At 38.5% G+C, this 26,287-nt stretch overlaps 6 protein-coding genes across 8 annotated transcripts; 3 read left to right on the forward strand and 3 right to left on the reverse strand.

Annotated features, from left to right (window-relative positions):
* Positions 1 to 1,340: 1,340 nt before the first annotated feature.
* On the forward strand, positions 1,341 to 24,520 carry LOC117787619. Of its 3 annotated transcripts, none has more exons than XM_034626190.1 (5): positions 1,341 to 2,105; positions 20,336 to 20,791; positions 20,852 to 21,154; positions 22,344 to 22,676; positions 22,735 to 24,520. In XM_034626190.1, the coding sequence occupies exons 2-5, from the start codon at positions 20,385 to 20,387 to the stop codon at positions 24,230 to 24,232; spliced, it is 2,541 nt and encodes an 846-aa protein (XP_034482081.1). In that variant the 5' UTR covers positions 1,341 to 2,105; positions 20,336 to 20,384; the 3' UTR covers positions 24,233 to 24,520. The 3 variants fall into 3 exon arrangements, with proteins under 3 accessions (XP_034482081.1, XP_034482080.1, XP_034482079.1); XM_034626189.1 differs by lacking the exon at positions 1,341 to 2,105 and adding an exon at positions 19,893 to 20,178; XM_034626188.1 differs by lacking the exon at positions 1,341 to 2,105 and having other exon boundaries at positions 20,212 to 20,791.
* Positions 3,590 to 4,074, reverse strand: LOC117787625 (lysozyme 1-like). Its single transcript, XM_034626197.1, has one exon. It carries the CDS (start codon positions 4,057 to 4,059, stop codon positions 3,637 to 3,639), a length of 423 nt encoding a protein of 140 aa, XP_034482088.1. The 5' UTR covers positions 4,060 to 4,074; the 3' UTR covers positions 3,590 to 3,636.
* LOC117787620 (lysozyme B) lies at positions 6,972 to 7,444 on the reverse strand. Its single transcript, XM_034626191.1, has one exon. The coding sequence runs from the start codon at positions 7,427 to 7,429 to the stop codon at positions 7,007 to 7,009; it is 423 nt and encodes a 140-aa protein (XP_034482082.1). The 5' UTR covers positions 7,430 to 7,444; the 3' UTR covers positions 6,972 to 7,006.
* LOC117787624 (lysozyme B) lies at positions 10,056 to 10,538 on the forward strand. Its single transcript, XM_034626196.1, has one exon. The coding sequence runs from the start codon at positions 10,077 to 10,079 to the stop codon at positions 10,497 to 10,499; it is 423 nt and encodes a 140-aa protein (XP_034482087.1). The 5' UTR covers positions 10,056 to 10,076; the 3' UTR covers positions 10,500 to 10,538.
* LOC117787621 (lysozyme B-like) lies at positions 14,967 to 15,516 on the reverse strand. The gene has a single exon (XM_034626193.1). The coding sequence runs from the start codon at positions 15,464 to 15,466 to the stop codon at positions 15,035 to 15,037; it is 432 nt and encodes a 143-aa protein (XP_034482084.1). The 5' UTR covers positions 15,467 to 15,516; the 3' UTR covers positions 14,967 to 15,034.
* An 872-nt stretch (positions 24,521 to 25,392) lies between the features above and the next one.
* Positions 25,393 to 25,883, forward strand: LOC117787623 (lysozyme B). Its single transcript, XM_034626195.1, has one exon. The coding sequence runs from the start codon at positions 25,424 to 25,426 to the stop codon at positions 25,844 to 25,846; it is 423 nt and encodes a 140-aa protein (XP_034482086.1). The 5' UTR covers positions 25,393 to 25,423; the 3' UTR covers positions 25,847 to 25,883.
* The last annotated feature ends 404 nt before the right edge of the window (positions 25,884 to 26,287 follow it).

A 26,287-nucleotide genomic window follows, 5' to 3' on the forward strand; every position in this document is an offset into this window, starting at 1 on the left:
AAGCATCGGTCAAAAACTTCGATGAATTGATGGTGTCCGATGTTCCGTTTTATTCCATTAAACAAAAAATTAATAAAAATTAAGCTTTGATTTCGTATATATATTATTCGAATTTAATAAAATTATAAAAATTTTAATAATAATAACAATAACAATATTTCATTGACAATATTTAAAATAAATATTATCACAATAAATTACGTTGATTCAATTCCGTTGATCCATATTTTTGATTAACAATGTTTTAAATTATAATTATAACAATAAGTGCTTCCGTAGCAATCATATTTATTATATGTTATTCTTTTATAGCAGACTTAATCGTAACAACCGATGTTTTTGTCAAGCTTCGATGCATCGATGAACATCGGTATTTGCAAAAGCATCGTAAAACTTTGCAAAACGTTGCTAAATAAAATTTGATGTGCGATGCATCGATATTTTTTTACATCACTAATATGAGCACCCTTTTGACTCATATAAGCAGTGTCTTATATTCTTATAGGAATTTCTTATACACGACTCACATATAAACATTCATTCTCCTTTTACAGTCGATTAAAAATTTAAATTTGTGGGCTATACATTTCATTACATTTTTTAATTAAAAGTGCTTTTTAATCATTTAAGCAAGATAAAGCTTGTTAGGGTGCATCACTTTTATTTTAAAAAAAGGTAACCCAAATTCGTAATCTACGGTCAAGAGTTTTAATACCAATCGTGTTAGGATCGGACTTAATCACTTAAGATATGCTAATAACAATATGATAAACATTTCAAAAATTACAATATTCAACTAATAAAGCGGCGACTATGAATTGGCTTTAAAACTACAGAAGATTACAAATTTGGGTTACCATTTTTCAATTTTTTGAGCCCATGCTTATACTCTTTTAAGCTTTGTCTTATATATATTTGATCAGTGTATTTTCGTTTATTCTACAAGTCGTGTCTTATACTCGCATATGTAGTGTCTTATATTCTCATTAGCAGAGTCTTGTACTTCCATAGGCATTGTCTTCTACTCCCGCAAGCAGTGTATTATACTTCAAACATACACAAGTATGAGAGCAACAGATTGCGAGAGAGAGCTCGCTTGAAACGAGTTGAGAAAGTGACCGATGAGAGCCGAACTAACTGTCATCGGCTGCTTCAGACGAGGTGAAGCCAAGTTTACGGTTGCCTGGCTTTTCTTAGCTTCAGTCGGTGCGTGGCTTTTGAGCGAGACAGACGTGTGAGCAGTGCAGAGAGCGTTTGTGTTTAGATTGATTTTTATCAGTGCTGAAAACGAGTGATGATATCTTTGCTAGCTGTGCTTAAGGTCTAACAAAGTTCTATCGTCGTTAGAGTGTCTAATTGATTAATATGGAGTCTGAAACGAAGTTATAAACTGTTTCCGTTATTTGTGTTAACGGCTACTCCATCAATATATCAATAGCTCCACCGCCACCTCCACCCCTGGCTTGTTACGTGTCGCAGACGATTACGCGATATATGTATATGTACATCTGAATATATTCTGGAAAGAAACAAGTTTTATTGGTTAGAAAAGTGCTGTGTGTGTGCGTCTCTCCCCTCCCTCCGCTTGGTCCCCCCGCTCTCCGATAGAGGTAACAGCATCGCGAGCGCGCGCTGATTGCATTCTAACGGTAAAACGAGTACGACTCTCCAATCTCGACTCTGACTCTGACTCTGTCTGTCGTCTTGGCCCGGCCCGGCCTGGCCTATACGCTGGCCTATTGCAGCATCCACAACAACAATAACAACAACAACAACAACACAACAATTGCAACCGTAACTAAGTAGCATACAAGTTGTGAGTTTTGCTTTGTGCTAATCTTCTCAATTTATGCCTCTTGTTCTTCGATGACGATGCAAAGTGCAAGAAAGCCAACATTTTCCAGCTAAACAAAAAAAAAAAGAATAGAAGAAAAGAAGAATAAGAAAAGAGGCTAAAGAAATATGAAAAGTGTGTGGACATTTTGAGAACATTCTGCATTTGGCCCAATTTCAATGTCGTGTCATTAATCGCATATGCAACGCTCCAAATTGGATTTCGACTTGGCCTAGAACTGTAAACGGCACATACAGAAAAAGAGAACGAGGTAAGCCCCAAAAAATACGAGAATAACTGAAGCATGGTCAAAAAACTTACAAGCTACTCAGCTACTAATCTACATCTTTAATGGTAGCTGAAGCTACTACCTAAAGCATATATGCTAAATAGGGTTTGACTTTCTTTTCATTGGCATTCGAAATCCTCTCGAGATACGCTGTGTGGGCTGTCGACTCTTTGGCATTGGCATTGAGCTTAGAATGGAATCACAATACAAGTGCTCGTTAGACTGACAATCGAATGCTATAAAAATATTTTGTTGGCCACATAAATTGCTGCGTGTGCGTTAATACAAAAGCCACACACTAAAAAAAATGAAGAAAAAAGTGTAGAAAAATAAATATAAAACAAATTACATTTAACCGTACTCGAAAGCGTCTAAAAGAGCCAAGAAAATGCTGAAAAATTCAATTGGCGACGGCACGCTTCGAGCCAGGCACAATTCCCCCAATTTCCCCCTTCTTTACCCCTACCCCATACCGCAACTGTAGGTAGAGCTGCTAACAATGCCACTTGGCGTACAAAGAAGTGTAAGACAAACAACAAAAGAAATATCAGTGGGCAGTAGAGACATAATAACAAATACTTGCTATATATGTTATACTCGTACATGAAGTATATGAGTCTACTTTGAGTTAGACGAAAACTGTTCCGGTCTGATTTAACAATTGTTAATAATAAATGGCTTATGCATTGGCCACGCTTCAACTGGAAGGGGCACAGGGAGACAGCGGGACAGGGGGACAGAAGAATTGGGCGTCACACGCAACATACTTACATACTATGCCCAAAATTGTAATTATATTAAAAGAAAAATTTCTTTTTTTTCATACAACTAACTTATTTATTATTCGTTTCGGCGGGTATTCTTTACTTAGGTTATGTAGTACTTCGTAAGGGGCATTCCTCGTTAAACATTTCGAAAGAGCAGATCAACTGTTCAAATGTTCAACAGATGTTGCACACCTGACAAATGAGGCAATTGTTGATTAAGTAACCGCAATTTGCTTACCTTTTTACCTCTTAGACGCTCTCTTTGTTGAGCTTAAGCAATTGAGGCTTTTTTGTCTCTTTGTTTGGCTCCAAAACTAATTGAAGCTAATGCAACGGGCACAAAGCCCTTTTCAACAGTTAATTGAGCTCAAAGGCCAAAGTGTGACCAGACACACAAATCTTTCAATTTGCATCTTTTCCTAGTTGCTATAAATTTACACGTGCAAACACTTTAGGTGCCTCTCCTACTAAGGACTTGCTTATCAGTCAGAGACTTGAACGCATTTTGATATCACCATACACTTGAGATAACCTTACACTTCTCTATTGCTTTTCATAGCTGTTTAAGAAAATGATTAGAATGCAAAACATATAGGATTCATTTTAAATAGGTGTGATTTGTGACCTAGTGAAAAAAAGTGTCGTCCTGTGAAAAGTTCCACGCGGGTTCGAGTCCTACAGAATAATATTAACTTTTTCTTCAATTAAGAAATCTAAATTTTATTTAGTATTAGAATTCAAACGATTTAAAAGCATTCGTTGATGGAGGGCAGAGAGCCACTGCAGAACTTCCAGGTAGACCAGGCAGCCCATCCCTGAGCCTTCTGAACCTTCTGGGCGCAACGCACGGAGTTGGTGATGTTATCGGTCAAGAGAGCATTGCAGCTCAGTTTGCACTCGTTGTGGGAGAAGCGACCGTTGGCAGGCTGGCACCAGTAGTAGTTGTTGATCTGGAATAGACCGTAGTCGTTGGAGCCGTTGCTGTTGGTAGGGCCGACCACGTGGGTGCGGTAGGAGCTCTCGTGCTGGGCCAGGCAAGTCCAGCGAGCCAGCTGGTCACGAGGAACGCCCAAGCTGGCCATCTCGCGGGCCAGGGAGCAACGGTTCATGGTGCGACCCAGAGCGGGAGCGGCGAAGGCCAGAGCCAGGAGAACAACAAAGAACTTCATGTTTAGAATTTTAAGAAAACTGATGTCTTCAGCCAGAAATGTCTGCGCTTTTATAGCTCACTGTTATCTCTGAGCTCTTGGCCTAATAATGTCTATGGTCTCCGCAGAAAGATTAGTTAAGAAGAAGTGGGTGGCATGTCTTATCTAATAATTGAAAATTCTACAACAATTTTTAATTTCAATTAAAAAATAAAATATATATATATATATAAACATATTACAAGATAGTTCAGACAAATCTACAGAGGCGCGAACACTTCAGACAATTCGCAGTTTGAGTGTATGTTAACAACTTGCTTATCAGCCAGAAATTTCTATGTTAATACCAGCAAATGTTACTTCAAAAAAGTTTCCATTTGAGATAAGTTTGTAATTTTCTTAGGCTTTTAAGAAAATTAAAAAAAAAAAAAGGAAATACGTCACTTTGGAACCGGAAGATTGAATATTTCCAACCGATTTAGAGATAAGAAAAGAACATAAAATATCAACAAATATTCACTGCTGTTAACTTAAATTAACAGTTAACAGACTCCGTTAAAGTCAACTTGGCGACAAACTACATAGAGTTCAGATAAAAATAAAATTAATTTAGAGGGGCGTGGCTTAAATTTGAAACAAACTTGATCTGCGTGAGGTATATAGAAATCTGTGTGCCAAATTTGGTCACTCTATCTCTTATAGTCTCTGAGATCCTTTAGTTCATACTGACGGACAGACTGATCAAGAATATATATACTTTATAGGGTCGGATTTGCCTCCATCTCCCTGTTACATACATTCCAACGAACGAATATACCCTTTTACTTATTTTTTTAATAAAACGGGCATAAAAAGCATAAAATAGTAACTATACACATTTTTTATGATGAAAAATTAACATTTAATTGAATTAAATGTCTATATAACACACTTGTAAGCTATTGATTAATCATTCTGTACAGTAACTTAACAGAGTCTGTTATGATATTGAAAATCCTCCTTTCGAGTGATGATAACTTCTAAGTTGTTCGCTGTTTCATGGACTTTGACAGAAAAACTTTTAGTTTGTTGCGCATTCAGTTGCCACTTTCTCTCAATTTAGCAATCTGCCTGCCAATCTATGACCAGGGGGCAATAAGATTATAGATTCCAATCGCCTTATAATTGCATACATATCGTGCACAACAGCTCGAGGATGCCTTGGGCAACCTGACAATCATTTATTTTGGCCATTATTATGTCCACTCAATGCGGACTTACCTTCGATTTGTATTTGGAGTCTATTGAATTCAAGCGGAACTGGTGCCAAAATTTACACTATTTGTTAAACATTTATTTTGAATTAATATCCATGGCATTGTTAGCTGTCACCTCCAATTCAACAGCCACCTCCAGTTCAACTGGTTTCTGACTGATTCTTCGCTCAATGCGAACATAATTAATATGTTTTGGGTTAGCCGTAAATCGCTGTTGACCTGCTGTCATTTGCGGTTGACCGTCTCGCTACTTTAACTTTACTTTCTATGAGAGAAAATTTGCGATGAAAAAAAAATTCGAGATTTTATGGCCACCCAAACAAATCGCTTTTTAATTTTACTATAGTTTTAAATATTGTGATTTTATAGCGAATTTAAATTCAAATTCTATAGAGCAACCGCCTATCTATGGTTATTCATAGTAGAAAGTGAATTTAGGCACTTCGAAAGTTTTGACATTTTGCGGTTTCTAATAAATCAAAAGATTGAATATTCCTGAAGATAATACAAATTCGTTTTTTATACATTTTTTTTTTTTTTTGTTCAAATTGATTAAAAGTAAAAATTTTTAAGCTGTTATTGATTGAGCGCAATGTTATCTTAGTTCTTAAAAAGGAAGAAGTACTCTCTATCTTATCTTCTTAAAAAATTCAATTTTGAATTTTTTTATTTGAATGTCTTTATTTTCATTATATTTTTTCTTATCTTAAATTTATTCTGAAATAGACTCTATGTATCAAATATTTATTATATTAACAATAACTTGATAGAACTTATACCTCAGCTCTTTTTCTAGAATTCTTCTTAAATTTCAGTACTTTGACATTCTAGTTTCACTTAATAAAACATAGGATTGCTAACCTCTTCAGAAAACACTATCTATCTATTTCAAACTTTTATTTTTATTTTGATCTGCGAACTGAAAAAAAAATGTTATTTTTTAAAATATAGTTTCTTAATAATGCGTAGTGTTTTTAGCTAGGGTTACCAGCCTTTTCTATTCCTCAGTCAACTCTGCTCGTATCCGTTTATGATTCAATCGTGTGCCTCACATCAAAGATGCTCAGGGGGTTTTATAATCATATTTGTAGTCGCAATTTGTTAAATAAGTGCGGTATTATTAACTCTAGTATTTCTAGAGTTGTCTTCAACAAACACGACAATTGCGACAACGAATGATGCGGAAGTTGTTCCACATTTTACTCGCAAATTAATTTATACAACGTTTTTATGAATTTTCATTGAAGTCGCTGATGAGTTCTGTCTCGCGTTGATCCAAAACTCACCTGTTCAACCAGTTTTTTTTGTCTCAGGTATATCATAATGAATAGGTCTCAGTCTGTTTATAATTCGGCGTTGACTCGCCGTCATTTGTCTAGCTTCAAGTTTACTTTCTATGAGAGAAAATGTGCAAAAAAGTTTACTTTTATAAGCAAATTGTTTGTTTGTTTTGCAAAAGTTTCTAATTTTATAGCATTATTTATGTGAACGACAAGCCTTGAATTAGATTAGCGAACATTTTTAATTTCCATGACGAACTTATTCAAAAGCCCAAAAAAACCTCTTAAGAAATCATCCAAAGCTATTAAAAAGAAAGGTCCACACACTTTATAGACACTTAATAAAACTGAAAACTAGTTTCTATATCAAACAGAAATTAAACAATTTTAAGTTAAAATTTTAAGCAAGTTTATTTAAGATAGTCAAATAGTTTAGAAGCAGTCGTTGATGGAGGGGAGAGCACCATTGCAGAACTTCCAGGTGGACCAGGCAGCCCATCCCTGCTGGCTGAGGACCTTCTGGGCGCAACGGACGGAGTTGGTGATGTCATCGGTCAAGAGAGCATTGCAGCTCAGTTTGCACTCGTTGTAGGAGAAGCGACCGTTGGCAGGCTGGCACCAGTAGTAGTTGTTGATCTGGAAGATACCGTAGTCGTTGGAGCCGTTGTAGTTCTCAGGTCCGACAACGCCGGTGCGGTAGGAGCTCTCGTGCTCGGCAATGCAAGTCCAGCGAGCCAGCTGGTCACGAGGAACGCCCAAGTTGGCCATCTCGCGGGCCAGGGAGCAACGGTTCATGGTGCGACCCAGAGCGGGAGCGGCGAAAGCCAGAGCCAAGAGAACAACGAAGAACTTCATGATGTATCGAATTACTTTGGTAGTAAACTGATGAGGAGGTCCCAACAATTGCACTCTTTTATAGCACATTTTGGGGTCTGCTTATCGCAAATCGGGAGAAACGTGGACAATTCAGCAGGAATAGAGACGAGATAAGATTGACTGCAATTCAGTTTATATCATAAGAGTCTTTGATAAGCCCACTTAAGTGTATTTTGGGTACTTTTGAGTACTTTTGACCAGGCCTTTAGCCAAAGCGACTTGTACTATCAACTTTTTATTCCAAGTCTAACTTTAGTTAGAGAATCAAGAACTGTTCTTGGCAATTAGTTGAGCGTCATCTCTGCCTGGCTAATAGCGTAACAGTGCTTTCTTTTTCTATCATTTCGGACCATAATTGGACGACAATTAGCGGCGTCTTGTATATAAATGATGTATAATTGGTGAACCGACGGTTCGAACCCCAAAGGCACAACGTTTCAACGCGACCTCATGCATATGCGATGAGGTATTCAGAAATTCCTTGGCCAGAACTGTTAGCTGACCCATATACGATATTAGAAGCTTTTATATTAACTCATAAATCAAGAAAAAGTAAAAGTGAAGACGAGTATCTTTTACAAAGAATCCACAACAACAGCATAAATTATCATTGACTCGCTATTCGATAAATTCATGGGCTATCGAAGAAGGTCACAGAAATGCTCAACGCGTTTAACAGCGTTGAAACAACTACAACAACAGCTTCAACTTTTTGTCTGTCATCTGACCAAATGGCTTTACAGTAGCCTTTTGTCATTTGTCTTTGGCCGAGAGGTTAACAACTTTCTTGGCAGAAATCTTTGCAGAAATGTGTAGAAATCTGTGGTCGTCTTAAGATCGTCAAGTATTGTGGCAGAGACCAGGGAATACCGCTAGCAATTGTAGAGTGGGTACAGCGAGTGCCTCCCATAATTTGTGATGGGTACGAGTACTCGTACATATACTCATAAGTGCATTCGCTTGAATGAGGTTAATGTAACAGCCCGATGACGGGTTTAGCATACTTGCGGTTAGGTCTTTAGTCTAAGACTTCTACCTACCTATCTATCTATCTATCTATCTATCTATCTGTTGTTGTCGTGAAAGCAATGTGCAATTCACTTGGTATTTATATTGTTGTTCATGCTGTTGATGTTGATGATGTGTGTTAGCCTTGGGTTATGTGCCAACTCAGTGGTTTTACGACGCTCCAACTGGTGACCGTTATGAAACGCAACCATAAGTACACAGTTCAGTTCTTTCAAGATAGATCTTCAGGCAACATACATTCATACATATATGTTGCTCTAGCCTACTTTGAATATCAACAGTTCTCCCCGTCGATCTCTTACGACCATACGAAAACCAAACTTAAAGCATGCCAATAGTAATTGGTAACCGAAGACCCAAAACAAAAATTTAACAAGGTTAATGGTTTAACTATAACTAGTGGCATTTTAATATACAATATGAATAACGAACAGCTAAAAATCAAGTAAAAGTAGGCTAATTTTTAGCTCTTTACTGGTCATCCAAATATAAATCAACACAAAAGGATTAATGCGTCTCGAAGAAGTGGTAAAAAGGTAGCATAACCCATATTCTCAACCCCAATTTCTTTAAAACTTGTCTTTGTCAAAAATTAACCAAATTTCATGCCAAATGTCAATTAAATCAATGTTTGCTTTTGATTTTAATGACTTAAAAAGAAATTTTTGATCATATTTTGTAATTTTTTCAATAATTTGTTATTTTTTTCATACTCTCATAAATTAATTGATACCCAACCGATTTTAATAAGCAATGGGGACATTCAGCAGGTTTTTCAATCGGTAATCGCTCCTTTACTTTTGATGAAACAGTAATCAGTACCTGCTGTATGGTACCATTTTATTAAATCAGCCTACTATGATTATGAAAATCTCCTTTCATCGGTCGTAATAAACAATCAATATCGGGTATCACATATTTGTACGATACATTTTTGTGATACCGAGCCGAAAGTTGATATTTTTGATTGTTGAAAATTCCCTGCTGAATGCCCCCATTGTCTTTTTTATTATTTGACTTTAGAACTTTTTCTAAATCCTAATTTTATTCATTTGCAAAACTTAACTTTTTTTTTTAATTTCCATGTTTTTTTACCCCTTGATAATATTTCAAAATCTTCAAACTCCCATAACTTTGTCATAACTTAACCAATTGCGAGGATTAATGTCCATTTGGTAATAGTTTCACCTATAATTTGAGTCTGCATCTAAATTAATTCCATTTGCTGAACTGGCATTTTTTCAAAAATAATAATGGCGATAGTAAGAAGGGACCAGACGTATACTAGAGATTATAACAACACATAAAAACACAAACAAATTTCTAAAATTTTCCAAACGAATTGTTTATTTGTTTTGGAAACTAGATATTATTCTTTTGTTTTTATTTTGGCATATATTGATTATTTCAATTGTATTAATTGACCAAAATATAGCCATGATGATAAGCATAATGATAAGCAAATCTGCTCAATTGACTCTTCGCATTCGGTGCAAATCAAGAGGGCACTTTAGATAGTGGCGAGCATAGATTATTAAAGTGTATAAAAGCATTAGATTTCCGGACTAAAGACATCAGTTTTCTGCAAATTCTAAACATGAAGTTCTTCGTTGTTCTCTTGGCTCTGGCTTTCGCCGCTCCCGCTCTGGGTCGCACCATGAACCGTTGCTCCCTGGCCCGCGAGATGGCCAACTTGGGCGTTCCTCGTGACCAGCTGGCTCGCTGGACTTGCATTGCCGAGCACGAGAGCTCCTACCGCACCGGCGTTGTCGGACCTGAGAACTACAACGGCTCCAACGACTACGGTATCTTCCAGATCAACAACTACTACTGGTGCCAGCCTGCCAACGGTCGCTTCTCCTACAACGAGTGCAAACTGAGCTGCAATGCTCTCTTGACCGATGACATCACCAACTCCGTCCGTTGCGCCCAGAAGGTCCTCAGCCAGCAGGGATGGGCTGCCTGGTCCACCTGGAAGTTCTGCAATGGTGCTCTTCCCTCCATCAACGACTGCTTCTAAACAATTCTAAATGATAATAAACGAAAATCATAAAGTGAAGTTGTGATCTTGAGCTGTTTCTTGGGCTCTGTTCTGCGGGACAAGTCGTAATTGGCTGTTTCTCCACACATTCGTGTGCTTTCTAAAGACATATGTGATGGAAGAGAAAGATAGAGACTCGTAACGAAAGCAAGAATCGATATTTTGAAAGACAGATGGGGACAGACAGTTGGTAGTAAAAGCAATGGCTAGACTTCCCTTCCAGTTGCGGGCTCTCATAATAGGCCGTTGACTTTGCAGCGGTCAGTGAATTCTTAATGGGGGGAACTCAGTGGGCAATAATTTATACAAGTAGACGTCGCTCATACCGACAATAACTACACACATAAACTGGGCTGGGAGAGGGGAATTGGGAATGAGGACGGGAACGGGAACGGGAAAGGAAGTGGCAATGCATTAACAGAGACACCAAGAGAGATCGCTTCGGAGAACAGGCTTAAACAAAGCAGGAAACCAAAGACTGGAAAATTATACCGGCCAAGAAGGTGAGGGAAAACTGTCAGCAGACCTTTTCCTCCTGACAAGTACCTGCTCGACAGTTTCCTATAATTTGTACGCATTAGCACAGACTGCCCAACCCGGAGAGTACTGCATAAGTAATTGCCATAAGGCCGCAGTTCAGCGCCCTCCCAGGGCAATACGACATGACGTGGGTCAAGTACTTACCAACTGCGAGTAAAACAATTACTGCGGTTACCGCCGAATGAAATCAGTCTAGCGTAAAGTTATGCCAGTCCGCAGATAACAACAAGTTGGGAATTATAGCCACAGGGAAGAGGGGTATGATCTTCAAGGCGTATGATTTTCAAATGCTTCAGGGATTGTGACTGATTTAATTGGTATGGAAAGAAAAAGTTGTTCAGAGGGTAAAAGATGTAGAATTTATTGAAGACTGCCAAGAGAAAGAAATAAGAAAGCGGATAAAATAGAAATTTTACAGAAGAGAAGAGGCCTAATGAAGCTGGTTAAAGGACAGGAATAAAGGAAGTAAGTAAAATAGGCAATAAAGGAAGCTAGGGAAATAAGAAGAAATATTAAAACAAAAGGGGGGAAAAAATATCAACAGGTTAATAAAATTAGAATTTGTAAATAGAGTACGAGAAGCAAAAGAAGAAAGCGAATATAAGTGTTGATTAGGACAATTAAAAAATAATAATTGTTTATGAGAAATGAAACTAAAAAAAGAGAAAGGGTGAAAAATTTAAGGAAATTAAATTATTACGTATTAAAGGATGTGAAGTAATGAAGTGGAATTTGTCTAATGAATTTGACTAAGATAAGAAAATATGATAAAATAAGGAATTGAAGAAAAAAGAAAAACAAAAAAACAATGAGGAAAGCACTACAGATGAAGTAATTAAATTTTAGCAGTAAATAAAACATCCTTTTCCCGTTTTTTTCCCATTCTTAACTTAAAGCGATGATATCAATTGAAATCCGAACTATTTAAAATATCTCAACATCTTGCAGTCTTGCATTGAGATTTTTGTTTATTAAAAACACTTATTTATCTGATGCTGAAACAATTTTTGAAGTGTTTTTCAAAGCAAGAGAGTAGATTTCAATGCGCCAAAGTCGAGTGCAGATACCACAAGAAAAATTAATGAATGGGACGGCCAATGGCTTCGATAACGATAAGGGGATTCACTCTTATCAAATGAAAATGGCGAGTGGCACGCCGAGTTAGCCAAAGCTCCCAACGCAGACACGGTTGAGTTCCTCGCTTATCAGCGAACAACGAAAAGCAACAGTGCGCATAGCGGAAGTGAAAGGGAGAGATCAAGAGATCTAACTTGACCATCGAGTGTTCTCTATGATATAGGGAAGATGCTCTGTAGAAGATTTCATATGATGCGTAAGCAATGCTTAAACTTGCATAATGTCAACGTATCGCATTACCAAAAGCCAACTGTTGTTGTTTTCCAGTTGGTTAAGTAAACATGATCTTGACTTGTCATTGTCAATGGTAACCGAACTGAAACGACCTGACAATCCAGCAATCCGACAATCCGACAACTTTGAACTACTTTTGGCATCAATTACTGCAACCTGTCATACCACAAATTGGACTTACAAATTATAAACATTTCACCTGGCAAAGGCGAACTATGTCAAAAATCAAGCAACAAATCCCGCTGTGATATAAACCTTAATTATGTATATTATTTGAGAGACAGCTCTGTTGATATATCACCTTAGGGCACCACAGTGGGCGCAATCTGTAACGAACAAATCTCGGTGAAAATCATAATGGCCAAGCTGGAAAATCTTTTATTTCTCTTTATGTTTTTTATTAACTCGACTGCTTTTATACCCTACAAACAGTATTTTCAATTATACTAACTTTAGTGCTCAACTTTAATGGATATATATTGAATATCAATTTTATACTCTATTTAGAAACTAGAAGTCGTCAAGCCATAGATCGTTTAAACTTAACTCATATATATTTAACATACCTTTAAATATATTTAGATCTACGGTAGGGCTTTTAAGATAGGGCATTTCAGATTCGTTAAGCTTTTTCTTTCTTATTTTAATTTAAAGTCAAGCGCTCGGCTGTCAGGCATGACAGCAACTATCAAAAAAAAAAAAAAAGCTGACAAAAGTCAGTGTCTGAGGATCCCAAGATACCGAATACAATTCAAGAGTTGACAGCTTTGGGAAAATGGGATCTCAAGTTTGTCTTGACAACTGAAAAGTGGCCACATTTCTCTATCATTGTTGTTGCTAAATTCTGTTAATAGTTTTATCTCTCATTTGTGTGTGGGTAAAATTTACAACACTCGCTCCAGCTCCAGGTCTACATCCATCTCTCAATGCGAACCCTATGCAAATGGGCTAAAGAAATGGAACTGCCATGAGAACATTTCATGACAAGACATCACAGCGGTGACTTAATCTCCACCAGCATCTAAAAAAAAAACACTTAAAAAAGGGGCAAAAAACAACAACAATAACAGCTGAGACACCTCAGTTAAAATAGGTGCCCAGTTCCAAGTCTTATGTCGTTTCGGGTGTTTCTTTTATTATTTCTCCAACTAAAAACAATTTGGCAAGGTGTCGGCTTAACACGCGGAGAAACTCTTCTCTATTTATTATATTTATATTTCTTCTTTTTCCTTATTATTATGGGCTGTAGCTGTCTAAAATGGCTGTGATAAATTTCTTGTGGCCAGCTAAGTTGGTTGAGAATGTTGTAATAGCAGGATGATTAAAATGCGATTTCGAATGCGGGAAAGTTAATGCAGAGAACAGGCAATTTATCAACTGGAGATTAAGTGAGGGCTTAGAAGACTGCTGCATGTCATGTCAGGCTTTCATAAATGATAACTACAGGAACATGGATATCAGAAAACTAGAAAAAGATAATGTTTGTAACTTAAAAGTAAGATGAATCCTAGAGAAAGTAGCTTGTGAGTATTTTCTTTGAGTAAATGTTGCTGGAAGGTGACTTAAGCTTTGGCAGGAGTTTAAAATTAAGGCTTGTTCTGATCATAAGATTACAATAGGTTTCCAGACTTAAGCTGATGTCATTATATGGAACTTAGAAATATCTTATTCCAGTTTAATCTTAAATATTCGACAAATTTTATTTAATATGTTTTAATATCAATTTGAGCTAAAAACCAAGATATTTCTCGTTTTGACTGCTCAGCACTTGCGCTAAGTCATTCAACCCTATCGGGAGGCCCTTGAGAATTGATACAAATTGATACCCGAGACTAGATGACCAGATAAGTCAAGTTGTTTACCATTTTGGTTGAAAGCATTTACAAATACAGCGATGACAAGGCCTAAACAAAAATGATTATGGACAAGTTGATCTGAAATGGCAATTGCAATAGACCTACATTGGGCAGAGGAGGCCTTACTTGTAATTGCATTGAAATTGTTGTATATCAGACGAAATTTTAGTAAAGCAAAGTCGTTGCCTTCTCGCTCTCTCTGCCTCACTATCTGTCTGACTCCGTCTTCTTCTTAGATAAACGGCACGATAACGGCATGCTTTCATACGTAATTTGTTTTACGATTGGAAATTAAATTAACTTGTTTTCCCGCCATTAGCTGCGGCTTCAACTCCGTCTTCAATTGCGATTCCAGAGCCATGCCCATGTTGCTGTCGTTGGCATTTTGCAATAATTTCTTATAGATATCATTCGTTTTGGCCAAGCTGGCCAAGTAAACTGTCATAATGACTCGGTTATGTGTGGGCCATTATATAAAATTTCACTTTTCGATGCGGCTTGCCGGCTAAAAAGGCTTGCACTGTCGACAATTTAGCAATTTCTCAAATTGCGCTCAGTGTGCAGCCCTGGCATATGTATATCGATACATATAAGCGCTCGATTAATGAGTTCATTAATCGACTGCTGTCATCAGTTGCTGAAATGTTGGTCAATAAAACAACAACAACAAAGTGGAAAGTCGGATTTTGTGGTTGCATTTATTATACAATCCTCTCGGAATGCATTACTTTATTTGATGGAAGAAATTTACTTGAAGCAGGGATCAATGCTGGGCAAATTGCCATTGCAGAATTTCCAAGTGGACCAGGCTTTCCAGCCCTGTTGGGAGAGCACCTTCTGGGCGCATCTAACGGACTTTGTGATGTCATCGGTAAGCAATGCCTTGCAGCTGAGACCGCAGCCATTGCTGGACTTCTTGCCATTGTCCGGCTGGCACCAATAGCGATCATTAATCTGGAAGATGCCATAATCATTGGAGCCATCCTTATTCGCAGGACCCACAACGCCAGTGCGGTAGGAGCTCTCGCGCTCGGCAATGCAAGTCCAGCGAGCCAATTGATCACGAGGAACGCCCAACTTGGCCATCTCACGGGCCAAGGAGCAGCGATCCATGGTGCGTGCCAGGGCTGGTGTAGCCACTGCCAGGGCTGCCAAAACGACGACAATGAAAGTCTTCATTGTGCAAGTAACTGTTGTTGTGGGAGTAGCTCAAGTAACTCAACTGTTGCCGGCATTCAGTTGCACTTGCAGTATTTATACTCAACTCAATGTTTATTTATTGCAGTTGAACAAATATTAAACATAATAATAATCAAACATTGCTCGCATAGGGGCTAAGTTAGTTGTTTTATTACTTATAAATCTTATGTAAATAAGGGCAATTAAGTGACTTCCCGATAAGAAGTATTTGCCGACATGGGGGAATCACGAGCAAATGACACATGCTTCTCCTACCAACTTCAACTTGCAATACATCAAGTTAATTGTACTCAGCTATCTTATATTTAACTACTTTCGCAATTTTCAGCAGAAAATGTAAGCTGATATAACAGAACTGCTAGAAGCGTTTTATTATGTTAAGATAAGAGATCAACATCAATTATTGAACAACAGTTAAATGACCTATACTCTAAAACTTAAACTAACTTTAAAAATGTTGTTCTAAATTCTTGGCAATTTGAAGATCACTCTAGTTTTTGCCGGTTTTTATATCTAAATAAATAATTTCTATTAACGGAGCGCTTGTAGATGGTTTTTTATTATTGTTAATAACAAAAACTCGTAATTTCATAGGGACAAAAGTGTAAGCGACAAAAAAATAATTCATAAATTCCAAAAATTTTAAAGCTTTTTTTAATTGTCAATTTGTGATAACTATTCATATAAACTGCTTGAAGCCCAAACTTTATTGTTATTGAAAGCTTGTTGCACACTATTCGCTTGTTAATCCAATTGCCTCCCCAAATAATCCTTTTAAAGCTGGAATATAAAATAATCAAGGCTGCTAACCGGTTCTAAACCGAACCTCGTAGAACCGGTTCGGTTAGGGTTTTTAAGCAGCCTGAACCGGATCATGAGCCGAACCCTTGAGCCTAAACCGAACCTCTTTCTGATATAAAAGGTTCGGTTCAAAAAAAAAAAAAATATTACATGAATTTTAGGTTTTTCTAATATTACGCAGTTATTTAATACTTCGGATTAAAATCAGTCATTTTCAAATCTTCAAATAAATTTAAATTATCATTAAAATTTGATTTCTTTTAAAAAAAAAAAACCAAGGTTCAAACCCAAACCTTGGGCTCATGTGGTATATAAATCAATTCGCGAACCGAACCTATGTCTTGCTCTATAATTCGAACCGCCGAACCGAGCCTTGAAAATAATTTAAAACTTTAAAATTCATTGGATCCTAGGACACAGGGATCATGCGGGAATCTGCCACTGCCCCACACTTGATACTAAACTCATTAAAATATTAAGATTCCTTAATCACAGCAAGTTGTTATAGGAGTCTTAAAACACATCAAAATCAGTTACATATTCACCCGAAAGGTTTCCTCCATGTGGATCAAATCGGAGCCTACCTACCTACCTTACAATTAACAGACTTATTCAGTAGGCATTAAAGCAAAAGTCTGATAAGGCCCTAAAGTTACTAGCAATATAAACAGCAACATAAGCTATGTATTTATATTCACATATATACTCATACTTACACTTATATTCATACTCAAATCATGACCTCGCACGCATGTTTGCAGCCCCAATTATCATTTTTACTTTTTTTTTTACCTAGCTTTATAACGTAACTAATTCAAAATATTTAGCCAGATGGCATTGTCTTGGCCAGGGAGGGGAACTACGAATAGGGGCTTTGTTCACGCAATCAGTGAGGTTGCATGTTCAACGTTGTTATTTATTCATTGTGCGGCATTCGAGGTATTCGAGACTCAAATTGCACTTCATATTTTTCATTCACGTGCACTTCGGCATCCAAAGTTCCCATCTTTTGCACGTTTTGTGCCTCCCAAGTTTAATGTCCGACGGTGAGTTTTAGATCTAGTCGTAGTCGTTGCTTTTTTATGGGTACTCCATTTTTAAGGTAGCGCCAACAGCTGCAATTGACTCCACTTGACTGGAATGGCCCATTAAAAATTCAACAGCTTGAATCTTAGACAAATTTGCAACTAATCTTCTCTTGGGTATCTTCCGAAAGATAAGAGCTAGGCAATATCATTGCCATTGACAAGCTGTTAATAACATGAAAACCTTCACAACAGATCTGAAGCCCTTTCTAAGTAGTAGATTGACGGATCTCAGGCCCTCGCCCATTGTAGACATAGTCGTAACATCAATTATGCTAATCCGATTCGTCGAGGTCTTTCCCTTTCTCCCAACGACAACACATACATATAAAAAATACTGTAAGAAATTCAATGAACCTTTGTGAACAATGATAAAAAGCTTTGTTGATTATCAAAAACCATATTTACACATGATTTTATAGCATTATTAGATAAAAGCCAAAGGTTATTATCCATAATTGACCAAACAAATTTGCTTAGACCATAGCTAAACGAGCCCTTCCCAAACTCTGGAATTTCTTTTATCTGTATCAAACGATTTACGTCACTTAAGCACCTAAATGGGTGGCGTGTTCCCGTTTATATATGTATGTTTACCTATAGTTTTGAATGGATTGCTCCCACTTTTTTTTCATTGATAGAATAACTACACGGGTAACACTTGAAAATAATGGGATACTTGAGGACAACGCGACACTCCAAATCTTTGATTAATTATCAAAGAAGCATGCAATGTTTTTTTTTTGTCATTTTCATACCCTGTAAAAGAAATTTAAAATATCTTTTAAAAATATATTCTTAATATGAATGTTGTTTCCGTGGCTCTATGTTTAGAGGCACCGACCTGAAAAATAAACACCGTAAAAGTTTTCGTAAAAGTGATATTAGGTTCGATAAGAACCTTTCAACCTTTCCCGTAAAATAAAAATAAGAAATGTTTGCTTTATAAATTTAAATCTATCTGGTTATAAGCATTTCGGAATATTAAACGATTTACGATAAGAACCTTTCAACCTTTCCCGTAAAATAAAAATAAGAATTGTTTGCTTTATAAATTTAAATCTATCTGGTTATAAGCATTTCGGAATATTTATTTATGCAAGCCATCAGTTAGTCTTCTAAATTATTTTAATTAAAAAAAGTACTGCGTATTTCACAGTCGCTTTCTTATATGACACATTGATTTTGTTTGTTATAGATTAAATTATTTTTGATATGTTTAAAATTTTTGCACTTTATTATCTTTAATAATACGAACTTCTAGAATAAAGTGAACGTTTGTTTATTTTTCCCTCGTTTGTGCAATCAATTTAATTTATTGAGATAAAGCGAGTGGGTTTGGCATTTTTGTTAAAGAACTGAAAGTAAATAGATCAATAATGCGTGCCTATGTGTATAACGATATATGCACATGTCATACCGGATCTGTAGTTTTTATTACTTTAACTGAATTTATGACAAACGCTTTTATGTTTGAATTAAAAGACTGTTGCGATCTAAAGGTACTTAATTTCTTTATTGGTCTCTTAATTGACAGACTGGTAGCTGTAAAAAGTTCTGTTGGTGCATTAAGTTGGCTGCAATAACATCGTAATCATTAAATTAATATCTTTGATCATTCTTTTTTTTGGAAAACTTAAACGGTTCGAATTCGTTTTATTTATGCAGTCTGGCAGCACTAAATTGTTTTATTGGCTCAGTAAGTTGGCTGCAACTGATCACTGATCACTTATCATAATATTCAGGTCTGTTGACTCAGCTCATGTTGCACATACATACAAAACATAAATTTGCATTTCCATTAGGCACTTTTATCAGACACACACACATGTTGCAGTTGTCTCAAGAGGTGGCATCGTCTCAATCGTGCTCTCGATCAGCAGACTGAACTCAATTTTGTCTGCTCAAATTGATTTATGCAAATTGAATGATGCTCGTATTCAATTTGCTGATCGCTTTTACCGTGATCTTTCGGCACTTTTCGATGCGCTTGTTGAGAAATCTATTTTCATGGAAAGCTCTGGAAAATTGCTAATCATTCAATACCATAATTACAATTACCTCCCTCGCATGCCAAGGTGTCTGTCTGTATTGCCTTGAATGTGGCACACCTGTGCCAAGAACCCAAATGAATAAGAAGAAGAACATTCAATGGAATTCCAGCTACGTGACTGATGCGTCTGATTGATATAATAAAATACAACAACAGTAATAAGATACATATACAATAGTATGTTACACGTAAATTCATAGCTTTGCATTTGGGCACGTCATAATTTCAACTTGAAACTCATTTGCATTTGCAGACGCACAGTTCACAAGAGATACCGAGTACCGTTAGAGCGCATTGTCAGCTAACGGTGCATGCCAGTCAGTCTTTTATCTGCAACTCTGTCTCTGTCTTATCTCCTACTATCCATCTCTCTCTCGTTGGTTGCTGACAGTGAAAGTGCGCGCTTTTATTTCCAATATCGTATATTGACATGCTAATTTAACAATTTTTACAAGATTTTCGCTTACGCACAAAAAAAATACAAAATTAAATAAAATTGAGTAACGAAATCAGTAACGAAATCAGCAACGCCTAGGCGTCGATCAGTTGTCAGTTGTCAGTTGTCCGTTGACAGTTGTTGGGGCAAGGAAGCGGCCACACTGAGTCTCAGCCCACATGCCTGTCATTTAGGTGTCGTTGACAGCGCTTATCTGCACTCACACACACACTCACACTCATACACCTGTACCTGTACAGGTCCCGCAACGGGGTTGACAGAAAATGCTTAATAAACTGAATGTCTTGTTTTTCCGGTGCGTTACGTGCGCCTGCACAGTGGACAACATTTAAACTTACTATGAATCTTAAATTCGAGTTCTGCATGAATAATGCGCCAGGTTAAGCCAATAATAATAATTATTAAATGACATTTCTTTCCTCTTCCTCTACTTCTCCTCTCTCTCTCTCTAGTGATAGCTCCACGTTGCAGCGACACCAACACCAACAACAGCAATTTCAAATGGCGCCCAGCGTGTGTGAAACCTCGCCCAAATTGCCACCTCACAATGCGGCAGGTGGACAAACTCAGACCCAGACTCAAACACAGTCACAGACACAGATTTCCAATCCTGCTTCGGCTCTCTCCAGTGTCAAATGTGGTGCCAGCAGCTTGAATGGTTCATTGGCATCCTATAAAATGGCCGGATCTGAGCAGAGTTGGCCACAGGCACCAGTATACAGCAAGGAGAATCAACGTCCACCTGTTTACAATCCCGAAGACTACGTGCAATCCTTGCGCAAGTTTACCAAAGGCAGCGGTGCCTCCAAAGTGCAATCCATCTACGATGTCAACATCAACGGCAACTCCAACAACAAGGAGGATGTCTATAAAGCCGCCACATTGCCAGCCAAACACTCCGGCTACAAGTAAGTTCTAAAAAAAAAAAAACTATCTCAGAATCAATCTCTTAACATGTAATTCTTTAGAAGTCCCATTCCGGCGCCACCTGAAAGCGACAGCGAAATGTCCCTGCGACAGTTTGGTTCCATCACCGATCTTCTCACCAAACTGCGCGCTGATCTGCGAGTGTCTTTCCCCAGCTTTGTCCAAGAATTTGTGGCCACCCCTTCCGATGGCATCAGTCACTTGCTGGAGGTGCTGCGAGCCATTCAAATGGCACAGGCCAGCAATGCACCTGCTCCGCTGGCTGGTGGCACCAATTCTCTGGCCATGTCACGCAATCCACAGAGCTATCAACGCCGAGCACTGCTCGACGAGCTCTCCTGCCTGTAAGTATTACCAGCATAACTGTGGACGGCAGTTCACGCTAGTGACGAAGCATCGCAAAATGTGCAAAATATAGTAAACCAAATAATTATAATTCAAATATTAAATATTTATTTCTGCTATAGGACTTTTCCATAGATTTGAGAAATTTGTACTCTAAAGCTGAATGCGAACTGACCGCGGATTGAAAACTCCATACAAAAATAACAGTTAAATATTTGTCGCTGTTTTTTATACCCTGAGCCCATTGAAAATGGTCAAAAAAGGGTGGCAGACCCCCCAAAGTATATATATTCTTGATCAGGATCAACAGCCGAGTCGATTGAGCCATGTCCGTCTGTCTGTCTGTCTGTCTGTCCGCCCGTCCGTCTGTTTGAACACGTCGTTTTCAGAGACCATAAGAGCTAGAGACTTCAAAAATGGTATGTAGGTTCCTGGATACCATGGGCAGATCAAGTTTGTTTTTATTTTTGGATCGGACGACTATATCATATAGCTGGCATAGGAACGATACATCGAAAATAAAGTTTTAGTATGAAAAAGTTTTTTATTTGTTAAAATGTCAGAACTGAACTAATAGAATATGCATCTGGGCTAGTATTATGCATCCTGACCGAATTTGGCTCAAATCGGTCCACTATATCGTATGGCTGCAATAGAGGCGCTCAAAAATAAGATCTTAGTATGAAAAAGTATTTTGTTCTTTGAGATATCTTAACCAAACTGATAGAATATGCATTTAACTTAGTTTTGTCCATTCTGACCGAAGTTCGTCCAACTTTTATAAAAGAGTATATATTTTATATAGAGTTTTTCTCGTCTGACCAACGTAAATAGAATTTTAACTTTTAAAAACATTTTATAACAGAAATTCCAAAAATCCAAGAGGATCTTATAGTAAATCTAAAATGAAATATAAATTTGAAAAATTAGAAACAATTACGTTATATTAAAAAAAATTAATAAAATAAAATAAAAAGTAATGGATGGGAAAAACTATTTAAAATAAAATATTACCAAGGGTGCAGATCAATTTGAAAAGGGGATTTCCCCGTTTAAATTGAAGTTTTTTTTCCTTTCGTGTAAATTGAATTTTGAAGATTTAATTTCTTATACGACTTAACTATTAGAATATCCTTAGCCAAATCTAAAACCCTCTCGCTCTCTGTCTCTCTCTCTCTCTCTTGCCAGACAATGCCTGAGCATTTGCTGTTCCCGATCTCTGGATGCCATAGCCCGCTTAGGCAATACACCAGTTGGTCTAATGCCGCTTGCTTCGTCGGCCACCGGACAAGGCATACGTGGACGCATCCTGGCGCTGCAGCTGCTCGCCTCCGCCTGCGATCGTCAGCCATTTGGCCAGGGCAATGGTGGGCAGAAGATCAGCGCCGCTGGACACACAGCCGTCTCAGAGGCCATGTCCACACTGCGATTGCGATGCAGTGAACCTGTCCGTTTCCGTCTGCTCATTGGGATACTCAACAGCGGCGGCGGTTCCGGCGAATTGCAGTGCGCGGGAATCAAGTAAGTGATCCGGAGAATGAACGGCTAAATCAGCTGAAACATCGCCTAATCCTTGCAGATTCCTCAACACATTCATCGAGAGCGCTGTCAGTTTGCAGCAGCGCCTGTACATTCAAGCGGAGCTCTTCCAGGCGGGCCTGGAAACCAGCACGCTGGCCAGAACCATCTCCTCCTCGTCTCCCTGGCTGGACGCGCTTCGCGGCGAGATCAAGCGCTTCAATGAGCTCCACATCGATGTGGACAAGATGCTGGCCCAGGCACGCGATGCCGATCGTGTGCGCAGTCAAATGGTCATATTGGAGCGACGTGTCCAGATCTTGCACGAGGAGAAGACCGTGCTCACATCCATGGAACGTCGTCTGCAAGAACGCTGTGCCGAGCTGCAAAGGGAGATCTTTCGGCTGCAGGGAGCACAAGAGTCTGGCTTCAAGCCCGTGGAATCTCATCAGCCTGTCGCCTTGCCACGTCAGGTGCCGCCCACATCCACATTGCCCGGAGGCAGCAAGCAGAGCTGCTCGGAGCACGAGGATGAGGGCATCAGCAGCTCCGAGACGGGCGCCTCACTGAGTCCAGTGCCCATTCTGGTGCTGCCCTCCAAGACGAAGCATCACAAGCAGTCTCGCAAGTCGAAGCTGGAGGAGGATGACGACGATGCTGCCACAATTGAGGATGTCATCGAGGAGCTGGACAACATTGTCAGCGAGGCGGAGAAACAGATCTCCAGCCAAGCCTCCAGTCAGGTCAAATCCCATCAGCGTGCCGTGGAACAGGAGCAGGACATTGTTCCGGTGAACATTGTGCCTCAGCCGCCACGCAAGTCCCGATCTCTGGCCCATCTTGTGCCCCGCACAGACTGCTCCGAGCAGGAAGGCTCCCAATATGGCATGTTGATGCTGCATCCATCGGGGGATTCCACTGCTGTGGAAAGACTGGCTGCCATGCAGACCTTCTTCGATGAGGTGGACTATAATGCAACCGATGGAGATCAGCATCAATCCTATGTGATGGATGTGCCCTCGCCGGATATGCCCGAGACGGAGGCGAACACCACGGCAACGGCATACAATGCGAGCATCAATCGGGAGCTGCTCGATGTCATCATGAATGCGCGGCACGATGAGCACGATCCGACCATGTTGGCACTGAGGAACAGCACCCAAAATGCCGTGCAGGTCGAGAGGCAATCATTCACAAAGCCAGCAGCTCCAGCGCCGCCTGCTCAGCACTTCAATGGCGTCTTCTTCATGACGGGCATGAATACACCTCAAAAGTATCCCAAACCGGATCTCACAGCGGCTCTGCAGGCACGCAGAGTGACCAAGAATGTGGAACGCCTCGAGGCGGCCTTTGCCTCCTCAACCCACGATCCCTCCCAGGATGCCAACATGGTCAGGGAGAAATCACGCAGCAATCAGCAGATCTACTTCAGCAGCAACCCTGCAATGAGAATGCACGACTACCCTGCCACAGCTCAAATATCCGGCAATGCTTCCGCCCGTACACGATCCTACACTCAAGGCTCCAAGGTCACCGATCTTCCTTCTGGCCTTTATTGAACTCTCTCCTCGTTTAGATACTTTAGCTGCTGTGCAATACAAAGCAATCCTAGCTATAAGCAGAATACTGAACATCCAATTTCAATCAGCATACCTAATTATATATATCTAGTATAATATAGTATTTCTTAGCTTAGATTCGGTGGCAGCTTCAATCGGGTCCCTAACCTTAAGTCAGTTGGTATTAGTTGACTTCTAGGCTAATCATTTCTATGCTTAATCTTACAACATATTTATACTATTTTTGTTTAAACAAATATACAAATAAATCTTTTATTTTACAATGAAGACACATTATTTATTCCCGAATTACACCATGCATCATATGGTACATTCAGTTACTTATTTGCAAATATTTAACTTTAATGAAGTTTGATATTTACCAAATTTAAAAAAAACACACTTCCTAAAAGTTAATGAATACAATTATTTATCAATCAATGATTATTGCACATATTTTTAAGATTTCATGTCGAAAAGACGCACTTATTGGGATTTCAAGTAAAACAGTTTAGAAGCATTCGTTTATGGGGCGGACAAAGCCTAAAGAAACCAAAACAATAAACTACTTTAATTTGATTTTTTTGACAAGCAATCGAGTTAACTAAATTGATTTTCATGGAAAATTGACAGCTCAATTCTAGTCAACTATTTGTATTGACGCTTAAAAAAAATAATTTTGGATAACTCAATATTTATAGCTCAATGCATTATTTGACGATTGATCGACCACACGTTTGTTTTTGTTCGAATTGTTGGTTTCGATTTTTAACACGATTCACAGATTATAATCTTCTGTAACATCCTTAACTTTTTGCAATTTCTGATATGTATTTACTTTGGGGTTCTCCAATTTAATGATATCGTCACTTTAAAAATATTTGAAAAATCTGTAATTTGTTACACATTTTTAGATTATCCCAGATAATGCCATTATAATAAACTAAGTTTATTGCCTAAAAGAAACCTTTGTTCTTCTAAGTTCTTTAATAATCATTATATCATATCACGTATACGCACTGTTTTAATTACGAGTAGGTTTGAAACTGATTAATTGAGATTAAAAGTTAAAGTGTTGTGCATTGTGATAGGAAAAGCACTCTAGATAACTGCTGCATAAAAAGATAATTTCAACCTATAAAAGCAACGAATTTTCAGTCATTCAATATCAGTTTTCTGCAAATTGTAAACATGAAGTTCTTCGTTGTTCTCTTGGCTCTGGCTTTCGCCGCTCCCGCTCTGGGTCGCACCATGAACCGTTGCTCCCTGGCCCGCGAGATGGCCAACTTGGGCGTTCCTCGTGACCAGCTGGCTCGCTGGACTTGCATTGCCGAGCACGAGAGCTCCTACCGCACCGGCGTTGTCGGACCTGAGAACTACAACGGCTCCAACGACTACGGTATCTTCCAGATCAACAACTACTACTGGTGCCAGCCTGCCAACGGTCGCTTCTCCTACAACGAGTGCAAACTGAGCTGCAATGCTCTCTTGACCGATGACATCACCAACTCCGTCCGTTGCGCCCAGAAGGTCCTCAGCCAGCAGGGATGGGCTGCCTGGTCCACCTGGAAGTTCTGCAATGGTGCTCTCCCCTCCATCAACGACTGCTTCTAAACTATTTGACTATTAATAAATACAATTTAACTGCAAATTTGATTGTTTTTCCTCAAAACTAAGTTATTGCTATGAAGGATATGTTTTATACATAGCGCCAAAGAGTTAACTTTTACAGTTTAATAGTCAATATCAATCTTTTGAAACCGATATTTCAAAGCAATTCATTACAATTTTTGGTCCCAAAAAACGGGGTGGCAGCCTAATTCACATTTTCCGCTCAGATTGCAAATATAATCTTAAGCCCTATAACATATTTGTAAAGTTCTTTAAAATTTTGTAGACTTTGGAGTTTTGATTTAGAATTCACTTATACAACACTCCCAAGAAGTAACAAGCTCCCGACATTTATAAAAATGATCACCTAATTAGAGCTTATTTCGAATTAACAATTTGTATTAAATTATAAATTTAGCAAAATATTAACTAAAAATAAGTTTA

The sequence above is a fragment of the Drosophila innubila genome, assembly GCF_004354385.1.
Source record: "Drosophila innubila isolate TH190305 chromosome 3L unlocalized genomic scaffold, UK_Dinn_1.0 0_D_3L, whole genome shotgun sequence".
Taxonomy (NCBI): domain Eukaryota; kingdom Metazoa; phylum Arthropoda; class Insecta; order Diptera; family Drosophilidae; genus Drosophila; species Drosophila innubila.